A 25128-nucleotide genomic window follows, 5' to 3' on the forward strand; every position below is an offset into this window, starting at 1 on the left:
CCCTTCTGGGACAAGAGGTAGATGTCTGTGAGCTGCAAGACTCACAAGCCAGGTCCAAAAGCAGTGTCTGAGCCCCCTTTCTCTCACTCACTATGGTCTAGCCACCATGGCTGCTGTTTAGCTACTCAAACAAGTGAATTGATTCCTCCTTTCTTTGGGACCTTTGTAGTTGAGGTCTCCTCCACCTGGAAGCGCAGATCTTCACACATAGATTCCTCTTTGTCACTCAGACACCAGCTCAAATGTTACCTCCCACTGAGCCCTGACCAGCCAGTCTTAAAGTAGCCCCACCCCACCCCGCTCCCAGGTATTCACTTTCTCTCCTTTTCCATCACCCCGGTTTACTTCTTCAGAACACTTACCACTCTCTGATATCACCTTGCTCATTTATTTGTTCACATGCTTACTGTCTGCTTGCCCCTCCTTAAACTCCACAGAGGCAGTGACACTGTCTTATTCACTGCTGTATATATAGAATCTGCGGCTGGAACAGTGCCTGGTCCAAAGTATATTTTCAACAAGTATCTGCTGAACAAATGAATGACTGTATCGATGAACAAGCTGTCTTGGGAAGAACTACAGGGCCCCACTTTTAGGTGTGAGATCTGTAGGGAAAGCAGGAGAAAAGGCACTGAGGGGACTGGTGCCTGTGAGTACCCTTGCATGTGATTCACAGCCATCAGGGCACCAAGTGCAAGCATCCTCTTCCCTTAGGTCCACCGGACCTCTCCACCACTCCACGTACTCCCCGGCAACCCCCCCACCCCCCACCCACAGTGCTTACCACAGAGAGGAAGAAGGGAGCTGTATGCTCCTTCAGCTCAGATGCCACTAGAACACAGTCCAGGAGGAGACTCTGTGCTTTCACGTGCAGTCCAAAGCTTTGAAGCTGGATCTCAGCATAAATTCCAATATGCGCTGAGTAAATGGAGGGCCTTCTCAGGAGAGCTGGGTTTCACCTCCTCCTCCCTGCTTAAACCACCAAGAGGTCTCCTCTTGGCTGTTGCATAGGGCACCTCTCACGCCAGTAGCTGCTCTGCACAGAGGCTCTGCACTCAGGCCAGGCCCTGCACCCTGGCATTAGGGGTCAAGAGAAACCCATTCTCCAAACTGACTGACTCCACAGTGGCAACAGGGGCTGTGCTGGACTCTAAAGGCCCTGAACCTGCTACCGAGCCAGCCAGGGAAGGGGCCCAAGTCAATTATGGGTGTTCAACTAAACTGAGTGCCTCAAAGCTATCTGGGGACCAGCTTGGCCTCCTGGGGCAGTGGGCTTAAAATGCGACAGGTGAGGGTGGGCTTCCTGTGGGAAAACAACAGCAAAGGGAGAGCTCTGGAGAAGAAATGCAGGGGGTGCTAAAACCGAGGGGGTCTCTACCCAGAGACTTCAACCCACCTCTGCCTGACACACATCCTCCTCCACCCCCACCCTCCCTGAGCTGTTTCATTTCCTTTCAGAAAACTTTGTTTTGGTTTGATATTTGCCTCTAGGCCTCTGGGAGAATTTTCTGAGCTTTGTTTCTCTTCTTGTTTCTAGGATACCTGAACTGCTCCTAGAGCAACAAGCGAAGTAGGAACTAGAGAGTGGGGGATGGGCGGTGGGGTTGGGATCACCAGATAGGAAGAGAAGGAAGACAGAGGGGAGGGAAAGAGCCTGCTTCGCTCACACAGACTTTGGTGGCCCCCAGATACCGCAGAAGCACATCAGGGAGCTCTAGCACAGAGCAAAACTAAAACACTCAGAAAAGGGCCATTTGCAAAGAGAGAACTCCAAGTTCTAGGAAATCAAAAGGTCAGGAAGTGGATCAGGGCACTGCCCAGGGCTGGCCCAAGCCAAACACATTCAGGAAACCTACTAGAGGTGACAGCAGGGAAGCTTCCGTACACCACCTGGAAGGATAATGACCCCCAAGGCACAAACGCCAGGCTGGGACCTGCCCAAAAACAGAAGCACACACCCTTAAAGGCGCCCGGCCTGGGGTCTGGGGCGGATGGGGAAGAGAGGGACCAGGGCTCCACACTCCCCAGAGCAGGGACACAGGACTCAGCACGCACAGAGCAGCAGCCCAGGCCTTTCCGGCCCGTCCCACATCCAGCCCCAGTCCCACCTCCAACAAGAAGGAACCTGGCTTTCCCAGGGCCGAGGCAGGCATGAGTGGAATTCCCCGGAGGCAGACTGCACAGGGTATCCAGCAATAGAGATCATTCATCAACTTGCTTCTGGAGGGGGAGAAGGAGGCCAGCTCAGCCTCTGCAGGGTAAAGTCAGTGCAGCTCCCACAGTCCCCTACCACAGACGTCAAATGCCAAAGGGCCACTCAGAAGAGACAGACCCCCAGAACCTAGGGGCAGAAGGGTCCCTGGCATAGACTGAGCTGCCCATAAATTGGCTCTTCTCATTCGAAGAGCAGGTAAACAGCTTAGGGGAAAGCAGCTTTTAAAAATAAGCAGCAAGTCTGGTCTCCCTCCACCTCGTGCCATTTTAGAGTAAGAGCTCTGCAGTCAGACTCCTTGGGTTGGAGTCCCAATACAGACACGTGCTAGCTGTGTGACCAAGAGCAAACTGCTTACCCTCTTTGAATCTTAGTTTCCCTCCTCTAAAATATGGGATGAAAACAGCTCCAACCTCATAGGGTTGCTCTGAGTATTAAATAAAATAATTCCTGTAAATGGTTAACAAAGTGCCTGACACAGAAAACGTTCTTGATAAAGGTAGGGATGATAAAACTAAAAAGAAATCATATATCTGATACAAAAACTACAGGAGTTGCTGTGAAAATCACACTAGGGAACTCGGCATTCCCAAGTTGATGGTGGGGAAAGAGGCAGAGCAGTGGCCTTCCCATTTTCACGTCCCTGTGCCCAGCAGCAAGGAACAGGGAACCAGAGAGAACAGAGAGAGAGAGAGAGAACCAGAAGCAGGAAAAGCCCCAAGCCTCCAAAAGAAACACTTCTGCAGAAGCTTCAAGCAGCTATGGTTGGGGGTTTCTCATCAGTAGGAGCAGAGGAGTGAAAAGGCTGCAAGGGAAAGAAGAACACCAGCGCTGGAACCCTTCCTCTCTTCCATGGCACTGACACCTCTTAACGTGATAAGAGTAGTCAAATGTTCTGAGAAGCATTATTCATAACAGCCAAAAAGTGGAAACAACCTGAATGCCCATCAACTGATTAACAGAGAAAATGTGGTATATCCATACAATGGAATGTTACTCGGTCATAAAAAGGAATGAAGTACTGATACCCAGTACGACATGTATGAACCTTGAAAACACTATGCTAAGTGAAAAAAGCCACTCACAAAAAATATGATTCCATTTATATAAAATGTTCAGAACAGGCAAATATATAGAGACAGAAAATAGATTAGTGGCTGCCTAAAAGCTGGCAGCCTTGGGGGGAAACAGAGAGTGACTGTTAATGGGTGTAGGGTTTCCTTTTGGGGTGATGAAAATGTTCTAAAATTGACTGTAGTGATGGCTGCACAACTCTGTGGATACACTAAAAACCACTGAATTGTACATATTACAGTATTGCTTCTTTTTTTTTATGTTTTGGTTTTTTGGCCATGAGGCACGTGGGATCTTAGCTCCCCGACCAGGTATCAAACCCGTACCCCCTGCATTGGTAGGCGAAGTCTTAACCACTGGACCACCAGGGAAGTCCCTGAATTGTGCATACTAAATGGGTGAATTGTACGGTATGTGACTTACATCTCAATAAAGCTGTTTTTAAAAACAAATAAAAGGTAGATATTAAAGATATTGAAGATGGTGTTGGGAGCTGTGTGCATATATACAATGGAATATTACATAGCCATTAAAAAGAATGAAATAATGCCATTTGCAGCAACATGGATGGACCTAGAGATTATTATACTAAGTGAAATAAGTCAGACAGAGAAAGACAAATATCATATGACATGACTTATACGTGGAATCTAAAAAACGATACAAATGAACTTGTTTACAAAGCAGAAACAGACTCACAGACTTAGAAAACCAACTTACGGTTACCAAAGGGGAAAAGTGGGGGAGGAATAGATTAGGAGGTTGGGATTAACATACGAACACTACTATATATAAAATAGATAATCAACAAGGACCTACTGTATAGCACAGGGAACTCTACTCAATACACTGTAATAACTTATATGGGGAAAGAATCTGAAAAAGAATAGATATATGTATAACTAAATCACTTTGCTGTACACCTGAAACTAACACAACATTGTAAATCGACTATATTCCAATATAAAATAAATTTTTCTTTTAATTTTAAAAAATAAAATAAAAATGACTAAAAGGTAGATATTAAAGATATTGAAGATGGTGTTGGGAGCTGTGTGAATACAAAGTGTGAATCTGTATGCGTGGGTGGGTGTGGGTGGCCAAAAAAGCAGGACAGGATGGCAACAAAGACAACAGTCAACAAAGAGCCTTTATGTGGCCCCGTATCTCATTTAGAAAAATGGCACCAAAACATTAACCTGGATGTATCTCCCAGAAGATACCAGAAAACCCCTGCCCACTCCAACTGGTTTAGCATAGCTATAAACTTCCATGCAATAAGACCACTTCCAAGACACTTACCCAGCGGGGTAGGCAACTAAACCCGATCGGGGGTCACAGGCAAGTCCTCTGCCTCCAGACACTGTTATTCCAAGCACCTTCTCCAAGGTCACCTGTTGGAGCAAGACAGAGAAGTGTTATATTATGGATGGAGTGGGGTTGGGAAGGAGGAGTTGAAGGTAGCCAGGACCTTCTTCCACGCTGACTGTTTCCTGATGGTCCTGTCTTCTGACTTATCCAGGTCCTGATCTGGCCATAGGCCCCCTGATCACATGGGAAAAAGCCAGTGTACATCGCCAGCTTTTAACAGTGATCAAACTGCTAGGCCCATGGAAAAGAAAATGAAGTGGTTAAAACTCAGCTCATGGCCACAGAGGGACAAGAACTCTCCCAATCCAGGAAGGCTCCATTTACAAGATAAAGTCTTGGGTCCCCAGACTGGCCTCTTGGGTCTATGAGACTCAGGAGAGGTCACTGATCTTCGTACCTTGGCAGGCATGAAACAAAGGCCACTCTGATCTCCAAGAGCCAGAAGAATGTTAGGTATCAATTAGGTGACTCATAATATCCCTGATCTGTGCATTCCATCACACTCTTCCCCTCCATCAGATGTCTGCCAGTTCAAACAGACTCCAAGCCTAGGAGGCAGAGACATGGCTTAATGCCGTGTTTTGCAAAGCACAGACGCTCAGAGTACTCTAATTATTATTAAGCCACAACTCCCACAGAGATGAAAGGGAAACATACGTAAAAGTGCTCAGAGATTCTGAGAGGACATGGCCATGGGAGACATTCACCATCACTCTCTTCATCACTGTTGTTACCCCACACTGTGTGCAGGCCCTGGAACACACCGGACTAATCTCAAATTAGTTCCCTGATCTTTCTGCTAGATGATCCCATGTAAGATTCAGACTGCCCTGTAACCTCGTCACTTCCTCACCCACTGCTACAAAACGTCTTGCATGTCACTCCAGGTCGAGTCTCCTCTAGCACTGTCCGGACTGCCTGCGCTGGCCCTCCTCAGGGATGTCCTCGGTCCTCGTTGGCTCAGACAGAGGGGCTTCTGAATGCAGAATGGCCATGTAAACAGGCTAGAGTGTACTCTGCTAAGAGAGTGTTGGGGGCCTTAAGAGGGCGATGTGAACCAGAAACCCTTCAGGGGTGTTCGTATCAGCGGCACTGTGGTCTGCTCCTAGCCCAGGCCAGTATCTAGAGAGGGGAAGCCCAGAGTCAATTACAGTAGTTTTAGGATCTCTCCTTCTCTCTTACTCTCCCAACTGGAGAATTCCAAGTGCTCCTAGAGGGCCTGTTTAAATTCTTATCTCCAAGGACCATTTTAGTTTGAATTAGGTTGGAAAGAAATGCCCTGAGGTGGCCAGAGACCAAAATAAGTCCCCTGGGATGTTGTAGTTAAAGCTATTACCCTGGAAGGTCCCCAAGAGTCTTCTGTGCTTCTTGGGGACGTGGACCAGGAATTCCAACATGTGTCTACTCACTGACAGAGGCAGTTTAGTTCAAGGGCACCACACCTACCCACAACCACCTGGCAAGCACCAAACGTGCCAGCTACCCTTGGGCCTTTCTGAGGCACTAAACCTAGCGGGGGGGCTAAACTAACTTTAGCCTTACTCTATACATTCTTGATATTCTGCCCTAACTTATGCCTCTTTCCTCACTTTTTCTCAGCTTAATGACCCCCTCCCCCTTCTCCGGCACCCAGTCACCTTTCTGAAAGGGCTGAGCACTGCACACTAACTGGAGAGCACAAAATAACCCTGGGGAAGTCCGGGAGATACTCAGTTCAGGGCACCACACCCTATCCTGGCACTGTGCCTCTGGCTATCCCCGAGGGAGGGGTACTCAGGAACATTCCTGCTGCACCAACTGCCTACTGCAGAGAAGAGAGAAAGAGGAGCCTGAGGCCAGCATTACTCACATAGATGAGAAAGGTCACCAAAGCAAGCACTGAGCTAAAAGGCCAACTCAACTCCTATTCTCTTCAAGCTAATCTGATTTCAGGCAAATCCTCTGGATTCATATTTGCATCAATCCCTCCCTTATGCTTCAGCTTTGGTCCCAAAGAATCAGACTAGTCTGTGGGTTCTCAGTTTGCCTTCTCTCTGACAGGAATTTGGGTAGGTGTTCTGTGGGTAGATGATCCAGTTCCACAGAGAATTAATTCTGGAACTAACTTGGAGTTTTCAACAGCAATCTAAAGCAGGAAGGAGATGTGAGTTACGCAGACCCGAAAGACCAGTGTTTATCAAACGTTTTTGACCACAGCCCATGTAAGAGACACATTTTATATCTTGATCCAGTATAAACATACATGCTCATAAAACTGAAATAAAAGTTTCACAGACAAATACGTACTCTCATTGCATGTGATAAACTCCAATTTCTATTATATTCTATTTCATTAAAAAAATAATTCTGATCATGGTCCACTTTATTGACTTCATGACCTACAAGTGGCCTGGAAGCTGCAGTTTGAGAAACCCTGCTAAGGACCATCTCTCCCCGCTGGGCATGGGATTCATCTCTGGTCCCTGGCATCTTTGTGTTCTGTCACTTTCCTCCTAGGACTCTCCACAGTGGAGCAGACATCCGGGCTAGGAAACCCCACGGACAGGAGTTTGCCTGGGCTCAAAACTTGGATGATTTTCAAAGGATTTACGGTTTTGGGCTTCCTCTGGATTTCTGAGCAGCTATCCAAGGGAAAAAAAGGCAGTTTCCTTTGACTCTGTGGAGGGGGAAGAGCAGGGGAAAAACATTCAGGGGCATCAGCTGGGTTTTATTTTATGTTCTAACTCAAACCAGCTTCCTGTTTGCAGGGAGGTTTGGGGCTGAGCTCCACGTTCAAAGGATCTGAGAGTCCAGAGCTCCTGCAAGGCCTCCAATGTCTAGGCTTGTCCTGCAAGGCTCCTGCACGATGGACTTTATAAACTGACTCTCTCCCTTTCATAACCCTCTCCATATTCCTTCTTTCCAAAAAGGTGGTACAGCCTCCATCTACCCTAAGAAATGGATACAAACCTGGACACCCCCTTGCAAACCCACCCCGGGCTAAAAGTGCCCAAGTTCAAGTAGCGGTGTGCTGTAGCTGGCTCACGCTGGCTCAGGAGAGCTGACTGTGCACCTCTTTTCCCAGCTCCACATTCAACGAGAGCACATTGGTAGCTTGAAATCACCATGGCGGGAGCACTTATGCCATGAAATCAGACAACGTTACAAATCAGGGCCCTTCTTCCCCCTCAGAGAGCATGTAAACATTTACCAATGCACCGCTAAGCTCAAGCAACTTTTATCTCTGCCTCGGACTATGGCTGTAACTCCCATGTGTTCCCTCTGCTTCAGGCCTTGTTTCCTATAGTCTTTTCTTTTTCTTAACATGGCAGGCCACAGTGATTCTTTCAAGAAATATAGGAGATCATGTCATTATGCTGCTCAAAAGTCTCCAATGGCTCCCCATCCAGATTCTTCACCCCGGTTTAGAAGGCCCTAAGTCACCTGGCCTCTGGCTGCCTCTCTGACCTCGTTTCCTACACTTCTCCCTCACTTACCTCCACCTCAACCACCCTGGCGCCTGAAGCACCTCAAGTAGATTCTAGCCTCAGGTCCTCTGCGTATGCTTTTTATTCCTTCCACTAAAACTCCCTTGCCTCAACTACTCACACAGCTAATTCACTCAGGTCTTTGCTCAAAGGTCTTCTCCACAGGGAAGGCTTTCCAGACTGGCTTTACTGCTATCACTCTATACCCAACTTATCCTGCTTTATTCTTCTTCATTATACTTAGAGTCAGATAGTGACCCAACATTGATTATATCTTTGTCCACATACTTACTATCTCCTCTACCAGAATATGAGCTCCTCGAGGGCAAGGCCTAAGTTGTTACCCCTCACTGATGCATCCCTAGCACTTTAAACAGTGCCTGGCACAAAATGGGCACTTGATAAATATTTGATGAATAAATGAATGCATGGCAGAGGCTTCAGGAACAGTGAAAGGACAGAGATGGGAAGCACAAGAAAACTGGGGTATTTCAGGCCAGTAAAGTTGCTCTCTACAAAGTATCTAAAACTGGTTGTGTGGGAGTTCCCTGGCGGCTCAGTGGTTAGGACTCTTAGGTCCAGAGGTTAGGCGTTTTCACTGCCGTGGCCCGGGTTCAATCCCTGGTCAGGGAACTAAGATCTCTCAAGCCATGTGGCCAAAAATAATAATAATAAAATGAAATAAAACTGGTTGTGACAGAAGGACCACGTCCAGATGAGGACAAGCATAAAGGGAGGTTAATGGTACAGGTAACATTTTGTTTCTTAAGCTGATGGTGGGCACACAATGGTTCACTCTATTATTCCACATGTCTTTACTGTATGCCTTAAATATTGCACAGTAAACGTTTAAAAGAGAGAAAAAATATGGTCCAGGATGTGGTGTGGGGCTCAGCACCTCATGAGCAACATCCTTCTATAGTTCACATCCCTGACTTCTCTTTATCCCAAAGCCACTTCGTTGACACTCGTTGACCCAGCAATGTGAGGGGAAGGGGTACAGAGAGCTCAAGAATCTGTGTTTTTATTTGATTTAGGTTTCTCACTTAAGAGCTTATAAGGCTGCACATGTTTATGATGCTCTGACACGCTGCTTCCAGCAGAAGTCTTCAAGGACCACTGCACACATCCCTTCTCCTGACTGCTAAGTGTGGCAGCAGGTGATGAGATAGGGCTCCCTCAGCCTGGGTCCCTGAGTAACTCTGATGAACGGAGCGCCCGCACTGACCCACACTGCAACAAAAGTATGAGCAAGAAATAAACTATCCGTTAAGTCATGGAGTTGTTGAGGTGATTTGTTACCACAGCATGACCTAGCCCAGCAATTTTCACACTTTTTGGTCTCTTACACTCTTTGGTTTCTTAACACTGTTAGAATTTATCAAGGACCTCAAAGAGCTTTCATTTATACAAGTTATATCTGTCAATATTTACTATGTTAGAAATTACAATGGAAATACTTAAATAAATGTAATTCATTCAAAACTAAGAATAAATCCATTACATGTTAACACTTTTATTAAAAGTAACTCTAGTTTCCAAAACAAAACCAAACAAATTTAGTGAGAAGAGTGGCACTGTTTAACATTTTCGCAAATCTCTTTAATGTCTGGCTTAACAGAAAACGGCTGGATTCTCATAACTGCATCTGCATTCAATCTGTTGTGATATGTTATTCTAGGTGAAGATAAAAAAAAAGTTGGCCTCATTTGGATATGTAATTGGAAAAGAGGGGATCGCAGAGATCACCTAAAAGGGTTTTGGGGACCCCAGGGATTTTGTGACTACACCTTGGCAACCAATAACCTAGCCCCTCCTCTATACTACAGCATCTCTCTTCATAAGGAAGCAAGCCCACTAGTATGAGAGTTCTGGCCTCAAGCATCATTTGAGGAAAATGAGGCAGGGAAGAGGCCCTATAAGAAAATAGCTGTCCTCAAAGTCAGGGATGGGGCCCCAAGTTCTGACAGGAACTTCGGTTCCAAATCCTCATGGCCCAAATGCCAATGAAATATAGCCCAAAAGACACACCAGTCCAGGTAAATGATTCTGGCTGGTGAGTTGGGACACAACTGCTACAGGCAGCTGGCAGCCTGATACATCCACAGTTCTAGGAACATCATGCACAATGAAAACTCAGAATTAAGAAGAGGGTACCCACTTTGTACTCTGCAGTGATCTCCTCCACATCTGCAACACAGCCTAGAAGCAGGGAGAATACTCGAGTTGTGACCCAGCCTTTCCTTGGACAGGTGGAGAGTGTTGAGATGGGGGAAAGCCTACACCAACCTGAAAGAGAGTGTCATCTTTCCCCAGAAGCAAGGCTGCAGGAGGGCAGAATTACTACAGACACACTGCAAAGGAAGGCTTGAATACCCACCCCTCCCAACATGCACTAGGTAGGGCAGTACTGTATCCTCCTAAGAGAAAGAAGGAAAGCAAAATCATCCCTCACTGTAATGAGATAAAGGGATAACTTCATAATAGCCTATTCCCAAGAGAGAAGGAAAGAATAAAGCCAACTGTTTAAGAGCTCTTCTGGCTCTCTTTAAAGTAGATGGAAAAAACAGGTGGCTCAGAGGCGACAGACGGGACTACTCATTCATACTAGATAGAACAGTATTTTCCAACACGCAGATTGCAGCCTATTAATGGGATTTGAAATTGATTTAATGGGTTATGAATAACTAAAATAGAACAAAAAATAGATCTCATGGCATGTAGTGATGGTAAGTACGGAACGTGGAACTTTATTTCAGGGGTGTGTGTGTGTGTGTGTGTGTGTGCCCTGGGTCACAATGTAAAGTGTATTCCTTAATGTGAGTTGTTCTCAAAAATGTTTGAAAGTCACTGGGATGCTATGGGGGTCCTCAAAATCCATTAGGGAAGATGAATGACATACTACAAAGTAATCCAGTACGTGATGAGGGTCATAAGAAAGATACGAAGTGCTCAAAAAGGAGGAAGAGAGATGATTTCTGAACAGGATCAGGAAAGGGAAACAATGAAGCTTTCCTGGAAGACTAGATGGAATGTGGCCTGGTCCTTGCAGTGAGGATAGGATTTTGACAGATGGAAATACAGAGAAAGGAATTCTCAGTAGAAGAAGTTGCATGAATGAGTTCGACAGAAGGAAACAACAGAGTAGGTGAGCAACAGTGAAAGCAAGGATCTTTTGTAGGAGACTTAGGTCAGGAGAGGTAGACTATAACCAGACCAGGAAGGGCCTTGATTGCCAAACTAAGTGGGGTCAACTGGAGGCTCTGGGAAGCCAATGAAGGGTTTCAAACCAGGGGCACAATCAAAGCTATGTTTGGTGATGATGTATAAAAGACACATAGCACAGGCAGGGAGCCCAATTAGGAGGCTATTACAACAGTTCAGGTGAGAGGTAATAAGGATCTAGACCAGCATGAAGATAGTGAGAGTAGAAAAGAAATAATGACAAAGAAAAAAGTGACAAAGCAAACAGAATTGGCAAGACGGGGCACTGTACAACTCTGGAGGAAAAAGACAGAAGACTCAAATTTTGAACTTCAGAGATAGGGAACAAGGTGGTGCTATGAAAAGAAATGTTGCCATGATCAGAAAGAGGAGCTGGGTCTGGACAAAGCGTGTAAGGATGGGAACCGATGATGTCGGTTTTAGACATGTTGAATCTAAGGCGCTTCAGGAATATTTAGTAGGAACCACAGAACATTCAACTTAGCAACATACACATGGAATTGATGCTTGGGAGAGAGGTGAGGACTAGAAATAGATATTTAAGAATTATTCATGGGGGCTTCCCTGGTGGCACAGTGGTTAACGATCCGCCTGCCAATGCAGGGGACACAGGCTCGAGCCCTGGTCCGGGAAGATCCCACATGCCGCAGAGCAACTAAGCCAGGGCGCTACCACTACTGAGCCTGCGCTCTAGAGCCCATGAGCCACAACTACTGAGCCCACGTGCCACAACTACTGAGCCCACGTGCCACAACTACTGAAGCCCGCGCGCCTAGAGCCCGTGCTCCGCGACAAGAGAAGCCGCAGCAATGAGAAGCCCGCGCACCACAACAAACAGCAGCCCCCGCTCTCCGCAACTAGAGAAAAGCCCGAGTGCAGCAAATGAATACCCAACACAGCCAAAAATAAAATAAATAATGAAATGAATAAATTCTTAAAAATCTATGGAAAGAAAAAGAATTATTCACAGAACTTCCCTGGTGGTCCAGTGGTTAAGAGTCCACCTTCCAATGCAGGGGACATGGGTTCAACCCCTGGTTGGGGAACTAAGACCCCACATGCCGTGGGGCAACTAAGCCTGCGTGCCGCAACTACTGAGCCTGCGCACCACAACCTGAGAGCCTGCGTGCCACAACGACAGAGCCCACGTGCTCTGGAGCCCACGCACCATAACTAGGGAGCCCGCGTGCCACAACTAGGGAGCCCGCACACTCTGAAGCCTGCGCGCCACAATGAAAGATCCCCCATGCCGCAAAAAGACCTGATGCAGCCAAAACAATAATAATAATAAAAATAAATAAAATATTTTTTTAAAAAAAGAATTATTCACATGGAGGTGAAAACCACCACTGAGAGTACAATGAGGCAGGAGAAGACAGAGGGACGAGAGAGTGAGGCTGAGGACAGAAATGGGGCTGTAGCTATTTTTAGAGTACGGAGAAGATGAGGGCTCAGGCAGTTAGAAAGGGAGAAGGAGAACCAGGAAGCCAGTGAAGGGGAGAGTTCCCAGAAGGATGGGGTAGTCAATGTAAGTGCTAAAAAGAAGTGAAGAAGCCAAGAAATGGACTCTCCAGAGTCCAAAGCCATCTGCAACATAGCACAGGGTCCCCAGCAGTCCCAACCCCCTAAACACATGATCTCAGGAACTCCAAGCAAGGCCTTCTAAACTCTTCTGGTATCTGTCTCTCCAGTCCCTAGATCTGACCAGCCCACAGGCTAGAGGAGAGGCACCAGCCAATGAGAGATCCAGTGGGTGGAGCCAAGACAATAGCACTGCCAGAGAAGGGTTTCTTGTTGAGCCCACAGCATACACGATTCGAATCTGTTCTTGCTTTCTTAGTGCGAGGGACTACTACAGGGAGTCTGCAGTGGCAAGAAAGCAGCTGCTCCCTCGAGACAGAAAACTAAGGGGCCAGAGCCACAAAAGGCCAGGGTCATCTAGGATTTAGCTGACCTCAAACTGGTAAAGAAACCCCAGCAACTGTGAGGAAGCTGATCTCTGTTTTGGTTGCCATGTTTTGTTGCCACCAATTTCTTTCTTCCCCCTTCTCCCCTTCTCTACTTCTTAATCCCACTCAATACAAGTTATAAATACCTGAGTTATAAGTCATTCCAGCCAAACTATGGGCTTGCTATTTCTATAAACAAGCATGTCACAGACCTGTCCGAGGCAGAGCCCTCTCTGCCTTTCCCTCCCTTCCTGCAGGTTAAGAATAACTATGCCTGTCTCTTGCCCACACACTACACTCTAATCTCACAAAGCAGATTCTCCACCAGATTCTGAGAATTGCCACTTATGCAAAAGCCACAGAGGAAGCCAAGGCCAGGAGGCTTTGTGCAGAGACTTAGCCAGCTGGGCAAAGACCCAGTGACCAGCCCTGGGAGGGGGAAGGGGGAAGCGGGTATCATGCCCAAGCTCACTCACTCCTGCTCCTTCAGAGACCAAAGTGCCATCTGGTCAGAGGCAGGAAGAGACACAATGGCCACTCCAAAACTGTAGAACAGACCTTGCCTCTCTACTCTGCTCCTGGTTTCTGTGGCTGATTTATGGTTCTACTTTCTATACCATGAAGTCTCCCAGAAACAACTTCCAGTATGACAGAAAAACCAAGTTCCCTCACTAGAGATCAAGATTTGTTGGAGCTGAGCCAATTCTGCTGTGCTGCGATTAAAACAGCCTTAGCTTCTAAGGAAGATGAGTCTGCCACTGCTTGGGAAGAGGTGACCTTAGAGATCCTTTAGCATAAGCCCCTGGAGACTGGAGAACAGAGGTTCCCAATTCCGGCTGATCAATAGAATCACTCAGAGGGCTTAACAAGTTTTTTTTTCAGATAGCAGTCCCCACCCTATACCCATCCCCTGCCTCTGCAAGATTCTTGATCAACAGCTATGGAGTGGGGTTCAAGAATCTGCATATTAAAGCTCTCCAGGTGGTTCCAGTGATTAATCAGGTGGGGAACTATTCAATTAAAGCATTTTGCCTTTTTATTTCCAAATTTCAACCCCTCCTGGGACTAGGGAGAAAACAATGCTCTGAGTATTCTTACAAGAATACCCACACCTATGGGGTGCAAAAGGTCTTGGGCAGAGAGAGGATCTACAGTCATAATAGATACCATTTATTGAATGTGTACTCTGCGCCAAGAACTGTGCTAAACGCTTTGTAAGACCATCTCATTGAATACTCTTGACAACTTTATGAAGGACTAGTATTATTTCCATTTTAGTTATGAAGGAGTCAAGTAAATAGTCAGTGGAAGAACCAGGATTCAAACCTAGGTCTGTCTGGTTCCAGAAACCATGGTGACCAAGGAGGGAGTTCAGGTTCTCCAAAACCACCAGCATGTTACAGTTTCTGAAAGAGAACAAAGGGAAGTCACCATGCCATCAGGGAGGCATCAGGGACAGGTCTGAGAACCAAGGTAGAAGGCAAAGGGCACAGGATGAAGTAGAGGGGCAACAGGGTCCTCTCCTCCTAGCGTTAATGTTTTTTAAAAAGTAGCAGGTCTTATCAGTAGCTTAAATGGGTCTAAAAATGTGTTCTGACCTCTCCTCACAGAGATGGTTGCAGAGAAAAGAGTAACAGAGGGTCTTCCAATGTCAGAGTACCCCACCTGGTCAGAGCATGCTCACATCCAGCTGGCATTAGAACCTACAGTCAACACAGGCAGCTGACACCCATTTCCAAGGCAACTAAAATTACAGTGTTAGAAGCAGGGGATTATGATTTCATGTGCAGATGGAGGAAGAGGTAAGGATGGCATCAGACCTCAAACCAGAAGGGAGCGAATGAGAGGCCTCTCGCCAAAGGACTCAATTATAATACAGCCAACAGCGGGCACCCAAGTCCAAACAGCAGCTTGAATAACACAGTGCCTGGTATAGAGCAGGTACTCCTACCCTCTCTTTCTCTTCCAGTTATCAGAAAGGCAAGGATAGGAGACATCTCAATTTAAGCAACCAGAATAAAGGAAAAAAAAATTTTTTTCCTCTCTAAGGTCAGTCCTTGCTATACCAAGACCAGAACCACAAACAAAGCTTTATGACCTAAAAATCTGATCATCAAGAAAGGTCTAATTCTTCCTCATTCACCACCTCTACATGCCTGAGTTTTCTTAATCTCTTGGTTTCCAAACTTTGTAACCAGGGAGAATACTAACTGTTCCTTATCTGGACTAAGTGTGCAAAGTGAACGAGTGTTCTGGGACAAGGGGAGTGGAGAGGACTCTCAGTGTCCCTGCAATCATGCCAACTTGTTCCATGAGACTCTCCTAGAAGAAGGAAGGTCTCTTCAATGTGTTATTCTCTATAAAATTCTCATTTCCTTTCCATTCCTAACGCTAACACCCTGGTTGAGGCCTTCGGCACCATATTCCTGGATACAGCAATGGTTTTCTAATCAAGCTCCTTACTGTAGACCCTGCCCTCCCCTCCGCAACCCATTAGAATAATCTTTCCATAGTACAGCTATGATCATGTCCCTCACCTGCTCAAAAACTTTCAATGGCTCCTTAATGCCAACTAAATAAATTATAAATGTCTTAACCTAGCATCCATCTGTCAATGGGCCCTATCATTCTTCTAATTCTATTTCCTTCTACTCACCATATGAATGATGTGCTTTTGGCAATCTGGATTACTCATTATTCTGGAAAGGAGCTCTGGGGCTTTTGTTTATATTCTTCTGCCTGGAATGCCCTTCCCTTCCACCATCCCATACTGAAACCCTACCCTTCCTTCAAGAACCAGCTCAAATATCACATCCCCTATGATTCTTTCCATGATCAACCTGGCCAGAAGTGACTCCTCCCTCCTTGGTATTCTTACAGCAGCACTTAATTTTCATCATTCACATGACATGTGTTACTTAGTACCTTGTAGTACAGAAGTTCTTTAAGGATCTGTCTGATCTCTCCTGCTACTCTATAATCTCCTGTAAGGCAGAGGCTGTATCTCATACAACTCTATGCTTATAGCACAGCACACAATGTTTAATATAGTATATTTGTTGAATCCATTTTTAATACTTTAAAAATATTTGTGAATATTCTTTGGTGCATCTTACTTAGTAAATTCTTTAACCTCCTAGAGAATTCTCCATCTATCATAGCCAAACCTAGAAGTTGGAGCAGGAAGCAGGATTCTGATGCCTTTCCAGAAAGATTGGGGAAGGTCTGAATGGAATAATCCATGTGCCTTGCATGATTACAAACCAAACAGTTTTACCCCTGACTTTAGTAAATACATGCATGGCATGGCTCTTCATAAATCTGACTTAAATTATAATTAACGAGTAAGTCCAAAAAGATTGAGATAATTTTTGTTTAATAAAAGTAACAATACTATTATTTAAAAAGAGCTTTACCTGTCCTTTTTAATCAGAAATGAATGGAGCTATAAGTAGTTATTCTGGCTGTTAGAATTATGAATGACCTGTTTTCTTCTTTACGTTTCTCTATATGGTGTAAAAAAATATTTTCAGAAAGCACATGTACTTCAGAAAGTATAAAAAGACATTTTATTTACCAAAGCTAACCAAGGAAATATTTTTGAGTATCAGAAATGAATTATCTCGGGACTTCCTGAGTAGCTAAGACTCCACGCTCCCAATGCAGGGGGCCCAGGTTCGTTCCCTGGTCGGGGAACTAGAATCCCACATGCATGCCACAACTAAAGGTTCCTCATGCCGCAACTAAAGAGCCCGCATGCAGCAACGAAGATCCCAGGTGCAGCAATGAAGATCCCACGTGCCGCAACTAAGACCTGGCACAGCCTAAATAAATAAATATTTTTTTTAAAAAAGAAATGAATTATTTCAAATTCAAGAAGTTAATGATGAATTTGTGAGAAAATATTTTTATGTCCTATTATTACTAAAAAAACAAAGTTTATTATACCAGATATATTTTCCAACATTTGTACATAACTTCTTTAATAAAATGAGTATACAGATTTTTAAATTTAAACATTTTAAATACGAAATACACATGTTTAAATTGGAGAGACTTTTATCTTTACTGTTTTTTTCTACTTACAAAAATAACACACACTCATTGTAAAAAATTCCAACATTACAGAAATATAGAAATGTAGATAGTGAATGTCCACCATAATCTACTATCCCTCCCTGAGGTAACCAATTTTAACAACAGTTTGGTATTTATAGCCTCACAATTTTTTCTATGCATATACTAACATACATGTTTTAACAAAATATAAATAATCATTAACTTAAAAACTGTTATACAGTTTGCTTTTTGTCACTTAATAGATCTTGTATATCCTCTCATATCAGTATATATAGATTGAACTCATTCTTTTCAACAAGTACAAGGTATTTCATTTATGGATGTACACCAATCTCCTATTGATGGTTACTTGGATTACTTCAAAGATTTCACTACTGTGAATAACGCCCCCCAACAACAAAAAAATTCAGTTATATACACTTTTGTGTGGTGTAAATGTTTGCATAGAATAAAATCCCAGAATTATAACTGTTAAATCAAATGATATGAATATGTAAATTTTTTTTCTAATGGATATTACCAAGTTGTCCTCTAAAAAAGGTTAGATCAGTGTCTGCTTTCACCAACAGCAGAAGGGTATGAGTGCACTTGTTTCCCCACATCTTCATATATTTTCTTTAAGCAAAAATTATTTAAATAGAATATTTCACTCTCGTCCCAACATTAGAAACGTAAAACAATGGGTCATAAAATTAATGCGTTTTCACTCTGCCTTTTAAATTCTTAGTCTGAAAGGAAGCTCTAAGACTAATTCACTTCCCAAATTATTTCCCAGTATAAATGAATTAGCCCCAAAAGAAGAAAAAAGTTATATTTATTTCTACAGAAGCTACTGCTGTTAAAGAGCATGCTTACTACTCCACTGATTTCCAATCAGACACAGTAAATTAGGACTCCCCCCACTCCTGGTTCACTAGCTTGCCTTTTTTAATTCCCCAAAATCATATCCATAGCCCTGAAATAAACTACACAGTAGTTAGTATCAAAAAGAATATTTGCTAAGCCTTTCTTTTGGTCAGTAGTTAAAGTATAGTTGATACAAGTTAATATTGGCAAGAAAAAGGGGCTGAAGATAGGTCACAATAAAAAGCTGCACAGGGAGGATGATTCAGTGCTGGAACAGAAGAGGTTGAACCTGCAAAAAAGGACTTCTCACAAATGGAAACTTGAAGGAATAAAATCTTGCCAGAAAATTAGAAGAAAATTCCTGGATATTCTAGAAATCTGTGGACCCTGATAATATTAGCAACCCCGTAATAGATAGCTGTAAACTTATTTAGATCTTACAATGTGCTTTCACATTCATTAAATCTCATTGAATCCTCACAACAGCCCTGGGAGAAAGCCATTAGTATTCCAATTTTACAAATGAGAGAGAATCCAGTTCCCTCAGAAGTGAGGAAGCTGTCCCACCAGCCCCCACTACACACACACACACACACACACACACACACACCCAGCATGTGGCTACTTAAAGTATGGCCCAAGGAAGAGCAGCATGGGCGTCACTTGGGAGCCTGGTAGTAATGCAGTCTTGGGGTGGGTCTGAATCTCAATCTGCATTTTAACAGGACCACTGGCCTCTTGCCCCCACCCATTAATCTGTCTACACCTCAACTCAGAGAAGCCCTGTTCACCAGCCAACTATGAGGGAAAGTCTCTACCACAGCTGCTGTGGAGGCCTCAAAAGGGAGACCAAAGCAGCCTGGGGAAGGAAGGACATCATAAGGAGAAAGGGCATGTTCAGAAAAGTCAGCAGCAGGTTATTATGGCATATGAAAACCATCATGGTGTGCAATGATACTGTGCTTTTCCAAATAGAAGCTGACCAATAGTGTCAGGGTACCAGAGGCAAGCCTGCAGCCTGCCCATTGCATGTTTAGTCCTGACAAGCAGCTGATTGCTTTTCTCTAGGCAGTAGCTGAGTGATGGCAAGAGTCAAGATTTCTGAGCATGCTCCGAGCTCCTCCCCCATGATCACAAACGAGCTTGGGGCTTCCTCTCCTCAGGACTAACTGGGGCAGCTGCAGGAAAGCATGCATTAAAAGCCCATGCTTTTGCACCCATAATGTTATCACTGTTGCCTATTTGAGGAAATAAATCAAAATAATACAAGTTTGAGATCAGGTGAGGCAAGGCACTTGCTCAAGGAACTTAGCAACCCTGGAGCCCACCCAGCCAAACAGAGTCAGGTGGGCAAATGACCTCATTTTTGCTCATTTTGATGTTCACTGAGCCCCAACTGTCATCATCCAGATCAGCCCTGGCACAGGGTATTTTAGATCCAGCTTCTTTCACAGAAAACAGGCATTTCAACTCAGCGACTCTCCACGGCTTCAAAGATAAGGTCCGTTGTGCGCAGGGACAGCCACAGAGGTAACAAAGAGGTGGAGAATGGGGATGAAGAAGGAGAGATTTGGGGTAGGGGGCACTAACAAGCAGTCAGGAGTGTGAGCTACAGAATCAACCGCCAACTAAGAGCAGAACAGTTTAAAGCCTCATGATACCCACACACAAAAACAACCGAGGCATCTGTTGGTCTCCACTTCACTGCCCCACCTCACTCCAACCCCGAGAGAGAAGCAGCAACTGTTTGTGGCTTATGGTCATCTGGAACCACACAGCTGTGCCCTGTCAACTTAACATTCACGTACCCACAGAACCACGAGCTGTACAGTTCCTAACGGTACCACAGAATGAGAAGTTGGGATACAGTTCACGAAATCTGGAGTTGGGAGTGGGAAGAGGAGCAAGGATGCAAGGGACAAGGGTTACTGAATGATGGTTCTAAAATAACATCCTAAGAAGTTCATTAAATTAACTTTTATGGGGAATGTTGGGGGAAAAGTATATTTTTTAAAGTACTGCCCTTTTCCAAGCTGATCGCAGATGTGACTCTTGGCTATAGCAATACTGGGCATACTTCTGTGCTCAGTGTCATGTTTTGCACATGAAGACTCCCTGGGAGGAGTACAGGATAAAGATTAAGAGCAGGCTTTGGAGTTAAGATAGCCAAGATCTGAATCCCAGCTCAGTCATCTACTGGCTACATAACCACCTCTCTGAGCATCAGTTTCCTCATTTACAAAATGGGGATAGTAATAGTACTTATAGTAGGGTGGTGGGAAACTTAAATGAGATAATATACATACATGCTTAAGCACAGTACACAGCAAAAAACGCAATAAATGTTAGCCATTATTACCACTACAAATATTATTATTTCTAGTATTATTATTGTAAGATAAAGACAGGAAGCACTGACAACAAAGGCTGGAAAGGGGTGGTTCCAATAAGCATACTACCTGGAAATGTTGAATAGCACAAATCTATAATGGATAGAGAAGAAGAAACTTGAAAAGAACAAAGAGTCAAGATCAAGTCCTTGAGTATTTTGATTTTTAACAATAAAATCATCTTAATTACATAAGAGAAAAATCTCATCTCACCTTAATGACACCATTAGCATCACATCCTTCAGAAACTTGGCAGTGTTCTACTTCTTGACTTGGGTGGTGGTTACGTGAGCAATCATTTTATAATTATTCACAATACAAGGTTATATTATTATATTTCATAAACTTTCAATGTCTGTTATATTTCACAATTTTTTTAAGTTTCGTTTTTAAGTGCAAGCACCTTTAATGGGTCAGCTGAACTCACGGGGAAATGACCAGAAGCACCACTAAAGGAACAAAGAAAGCAAAGACAGAGGAGCGGTATGATGGGAAGTCAGAAACTTAGTGAGCTCAGCACAAGTGAGAGGCAATGTTCAAACCCAGAAGAACCTGAGGAATTCCTTCTCAGGATTCCTCCAAAAGAGAATGTGACAAAGTGGGGGAAAAAAACAAAATAAAACAGCCATGTGGTCTCACAAAGTGTCGTTCCAAGATCTTCCAGTACATTTAAATCTCAACTACGAATGAAGGGGCAGGGAAGGGAAAGTATCTTTAGCTCCATTCCAGGTTTAGGGGGAGAGATAAAGTGTATAAATTTAAAAATCTAACCTAAAAAGAGATTGTTTTATAGACTAGGGAATCAACACACAGAGCATTACAAACATTCTCTGTGATAAAATGAGAGAGCGTGGAATTCACTCCCTAGAAGTCTTAGAGGAGATATCCATAATATGAACTCATTCTTCTGTAAGCGTCCTTCAAAACCAGAGGAAAATGCTGTGGCCAATTAAGAAGCACTGTGAACTTGCTGATACAACAGTTAGGAGGAAGGAAACCAAGATTTGGAAAATCTGAACAACCAAAAGTACCAACCCTAAAGATCTACACTGCCCAATCTGTCTGCCACACTCACTTTATTTCTTGCCCTCCCCCTACCCCCCATTTTTAAAAAAGAGGTAACAGAAGTTAAAGTAAAATCCACAATGTGGATTATTCAGTAAACTTCCAAACAGGTGGGCAGCTCTCACTCCACACCTCTACTGAGAACTGATGTGAAAGAAAGCTGACAGAAACCTGGCCCTGTCCTGCATTAAACAACAGAGCCCAGAGGAGAGGCTTAGCTTGTAGCAGTGGGAATGTGATTCATAATATAACAAATCCTACTGAAAACACTGTAGCTCTTTTTCCTACCAACAGGGCAGTCTGGACATGAAGTAAAAACCAACAGATACTCTGAGAACAACAGTGGGACAGACCATGTTCCCAGAGAAGCTTAGTTTGAATAAACATAGTCCCAAATTTCAAGCCCTAGACTGTTTTCCAAACAAAGAGGCAGTGATAACAGCCACAAGTCCAACTTGAGACTCAGGAGGTTGACAGAGAGGTTATAGAGGTCAGGCTGAAGCCTCATTTCTATGAATGCTTTTTCATTAGTCAAGAAATGAAAACACACGGACAACAAACGGAAGAGAGAAGTGAAGTCAGAGAAATACCAATGGCCCCAAAGACAGTCAAAATACTAGCAAGAAAGAAGACAGTGACTCAAACAGATCCAACAGGGGAAACTTGCCCTAAATTACAAGCTGAGAGACGGAAAAGAAACTTGGAAAGCAGCAGAACTGTTAGACTCCGAAATAAGTGAGGCCAAACAGACGAGGGGAGGCTTTGCAAGACAACTTAAAGCCTGAAGAGGCTGGGCTATTTTAGACAGCAAAGCAAGAGGTGTTGGGCTGCAGAGAGAAGAATCCTCTCTCTCCAGTGAGACTTACTTTGAAGGCTGAGGGCAGCTGCAGGCACCGGAAGGAAAAGGAAATGGAGATCAAAGGAACAAGACCAGAACACCTCACACTTTTCCCTGTACACCACCTGTTCTGAGGAGCTCAAGACACTTCACAAGCCTTAACTGAAAACTGTATCATAGACAGAAAACGCAACAAGAACTTGCCCAAGTTCACTCACAAAGACAGGTGAGGGGCAGGGCTGCTTGCCAGAGGCCTCTACCCTCGGTCATCTATTCTAGGTGAGGAGCCCAGAGTATGTATTAAACACTAAAAACTCTTGGTTGCTATGAGTCCCAAGGGCAGTGGGTAGTGGAATGGTGACAAAAAAACTGGCTAGGACTCAGGGATATTATCATAAAGTTTTCCTATTTCTGCCCCCAAGGGAAATTCCTGCTGATCTAAGTAAGGCAATGACCAGCTCCTTACATCTTACCCTACAACAGGGCACTTCTCTCAGATCTATCCCTGATACCGCAGTTTAACAGAGCAATCAGTCCAGAAGATACAATGGAGATTAAAAAAACTACTCAAGGAGAAGAGTATACTTACTGGGCTAGCTTTATATATTCTCAAGAAGCCTCAATGAGGACTTGGGTATGAAGCCAACAGATTTCAGGGTGGGCTGAAACCAGCAGTGAGCTTCTGGTGGAACTTAATATATACACAACTAACAAACTGTACCCCCAGAGGTTCTGATTCCATATAGATAGGATGGGGCCCAGGAATGCGTATTTTTTTAAAAGCTGCACAGGTATTCTGATGTCTTACTGCCCTCCTGACCTCTCCCCCAAGTTGAGCGCCATCAAGCTAGAGCCAGCCAGTGATCCATAAATGCTTTGAAAAAAGGATTTCCCTGGTGGCGCAGTGGTTGAGAATCCGCCTGCCAATGCAGGGGACACAGGTTCGAGCCCTGGTCCGGGAAGATCATACATGCGGCGGAGCAAATAAGCCCAAGCACCACGACTACTGAGCCTGCACTCTAGAGCCCGTGAGTCACAGCTACTGAAGCCTGCACACCTAGAGTCCATGCTCCGCAACACGAGAACCACTGCGATGAGAAGCCCGTGCACCGAAGAGTAGCCCCGGCTCGCCACAGCTAGAGAAAGCCCGCGTGCAGCAACGAAGACCCAACGCAGCCAAAAATAAATAAGTAAATAAATAAATTTATATTAAAAAAATGAATATGACTCCTCACTGCCAAATAGGCATAATAAAGAGTCTCAGTACTAATACCTGGGCTCAAACACTAATCCAAAACTGAAATTAGATTACTGCCAGTTTCTTCTTCTCTATGAAACTCACCTACACAAATTCTTCTTACAGCCACATATTAAAAGGCTCAAAGCACTACCATACAATCAGGCAGGAGAAACACTGGGGGAAGAAATGGTGGGGGGGGGAGGATATGAATTAGACTTTTATTCATAAAAACTGAGAACTAGAAGAAAGTTGCAGTCACCTTGCCCATTGTTTCCAAAGGGATAATATATAACTCGGATTGTATTAATGGCTATTAATAAGGAAGAAGATTTCAAAATCTCCCTCACTCACTTTTTCAAAACCTAACAACCCTCCAGCACAGGCAATCCTTTTGTATCCCTAATTTAAATCTTGCCTGCTTGGCTTCAGTCCATTTCTGTCCTTTGTTAAAATGAAAAACCACCCAGCTCCTTCCACATAAAAATCTTTCAGAAACTTTAAGAAAAGAGGGGGAGGGTTAGCCACCAAGAGCACACACATTTGCTTCTTAAGGAAAACACAGTTCAACTGAGATGAGAGAAAGAACTGACAATTGCACAGGATTTGAAGTTGAAGAGTGTTTACAACTGATAACTTTGAGTTACACTTCATCAAGACTCAGCAGATCTGGCATAAAACCTCAAATTACTCTTTTCCAATTCTATTACACTGCAGAGACTTCCTTCCCTCCCTTAGAGAAAGTTTAATACAAATCTCAGCTCTCATCTACTCTCTCTAATAACCTAAATCCCCATCTCTACTGGCTCTCACTTTGGCTTTTAACCATATTTTAACCATATTTTTAACTAGGTCTCTCCTGAATTAAAAAGCCTTTAATGAGCACTACTTTCCCTTCTCTCTAATGCTCTTCACACCTAAATAGGCTGCATCTCTATTTCTTTTTTTCACATTTTATTCTTCCTAATTTTCTCTTCTAAAGAGGTCACAAACTCCTCCTGATCATTTTTGCTATTCTTCTGGAATTTCAAGTTTATCCCCACTATATTTGACATCTTTAAATTGTTCTCATTCATTTATTCATTTAGTATTTAGTGCATTCCTTACACTATACTACACAGTGTGACGTAAAGGAAATAAAAAAGAACATGGCCCTGACTTAGGAAATGAAGACATACATAAAAGAACAATTAGAGATTGGTTCCAAGGTAGTAGGGTTAGTTAGAGAAGGCCCCGTGGCTCCAGTAAATATAGAGTTGGATCTAAAAATAAGTGGAGAATTTGGTGAAAAGCCTACTTTAGATAGCAGGAACAGTTATGATTCAAAACAGCAGGCCATATGAGGTAAGAGCTGCAGAAAGGCCCTCTGTCGCT

The 25128-nt window shown here is 44.0% G+C and overlaps 1 protein-coding gene across 2 annotated transcripts in view; it reads right to left on the reverse strand.

Moving 5' to 3' along the window:
- Positions 1-25128, reverse strand: part of MAPKBP1 (mitogen-activated protein kinase binding protein 1) — a 52598-nt gene that overhangs the window by 24088 nt on the left and 3382 nt on the right. For both annotated transcript variants that reach the window (XM_059913539.1, XM_059913538.1), the window contains exon 3: positions 4589-4680. In XM_059913539.1, coding sequence (XP_059769522.1) covers positions 4589-4680 — 92 coding nt within the window. The remainder of the gene's footprint in view (positions 1-4588; positions 4681-25128) is intronic.

Source organism: Balaenoptera ricei, chromosome 2 (genome assembly GCF_028023285.1).
Source record: "Balaenoptera ricei isolate mBalRic1 chromosome 2, mBalRic1.hap2, whole genome shotgun sequence".
In the NCBI taxonomy this organism is placed as follows: domain Eukaryota; kingdom Metazoa; phylum Chordata; class Mammalia; order Artiodactyla; family Balaenopteridae; genus Balaenoptera; species Balaenoptera ricei.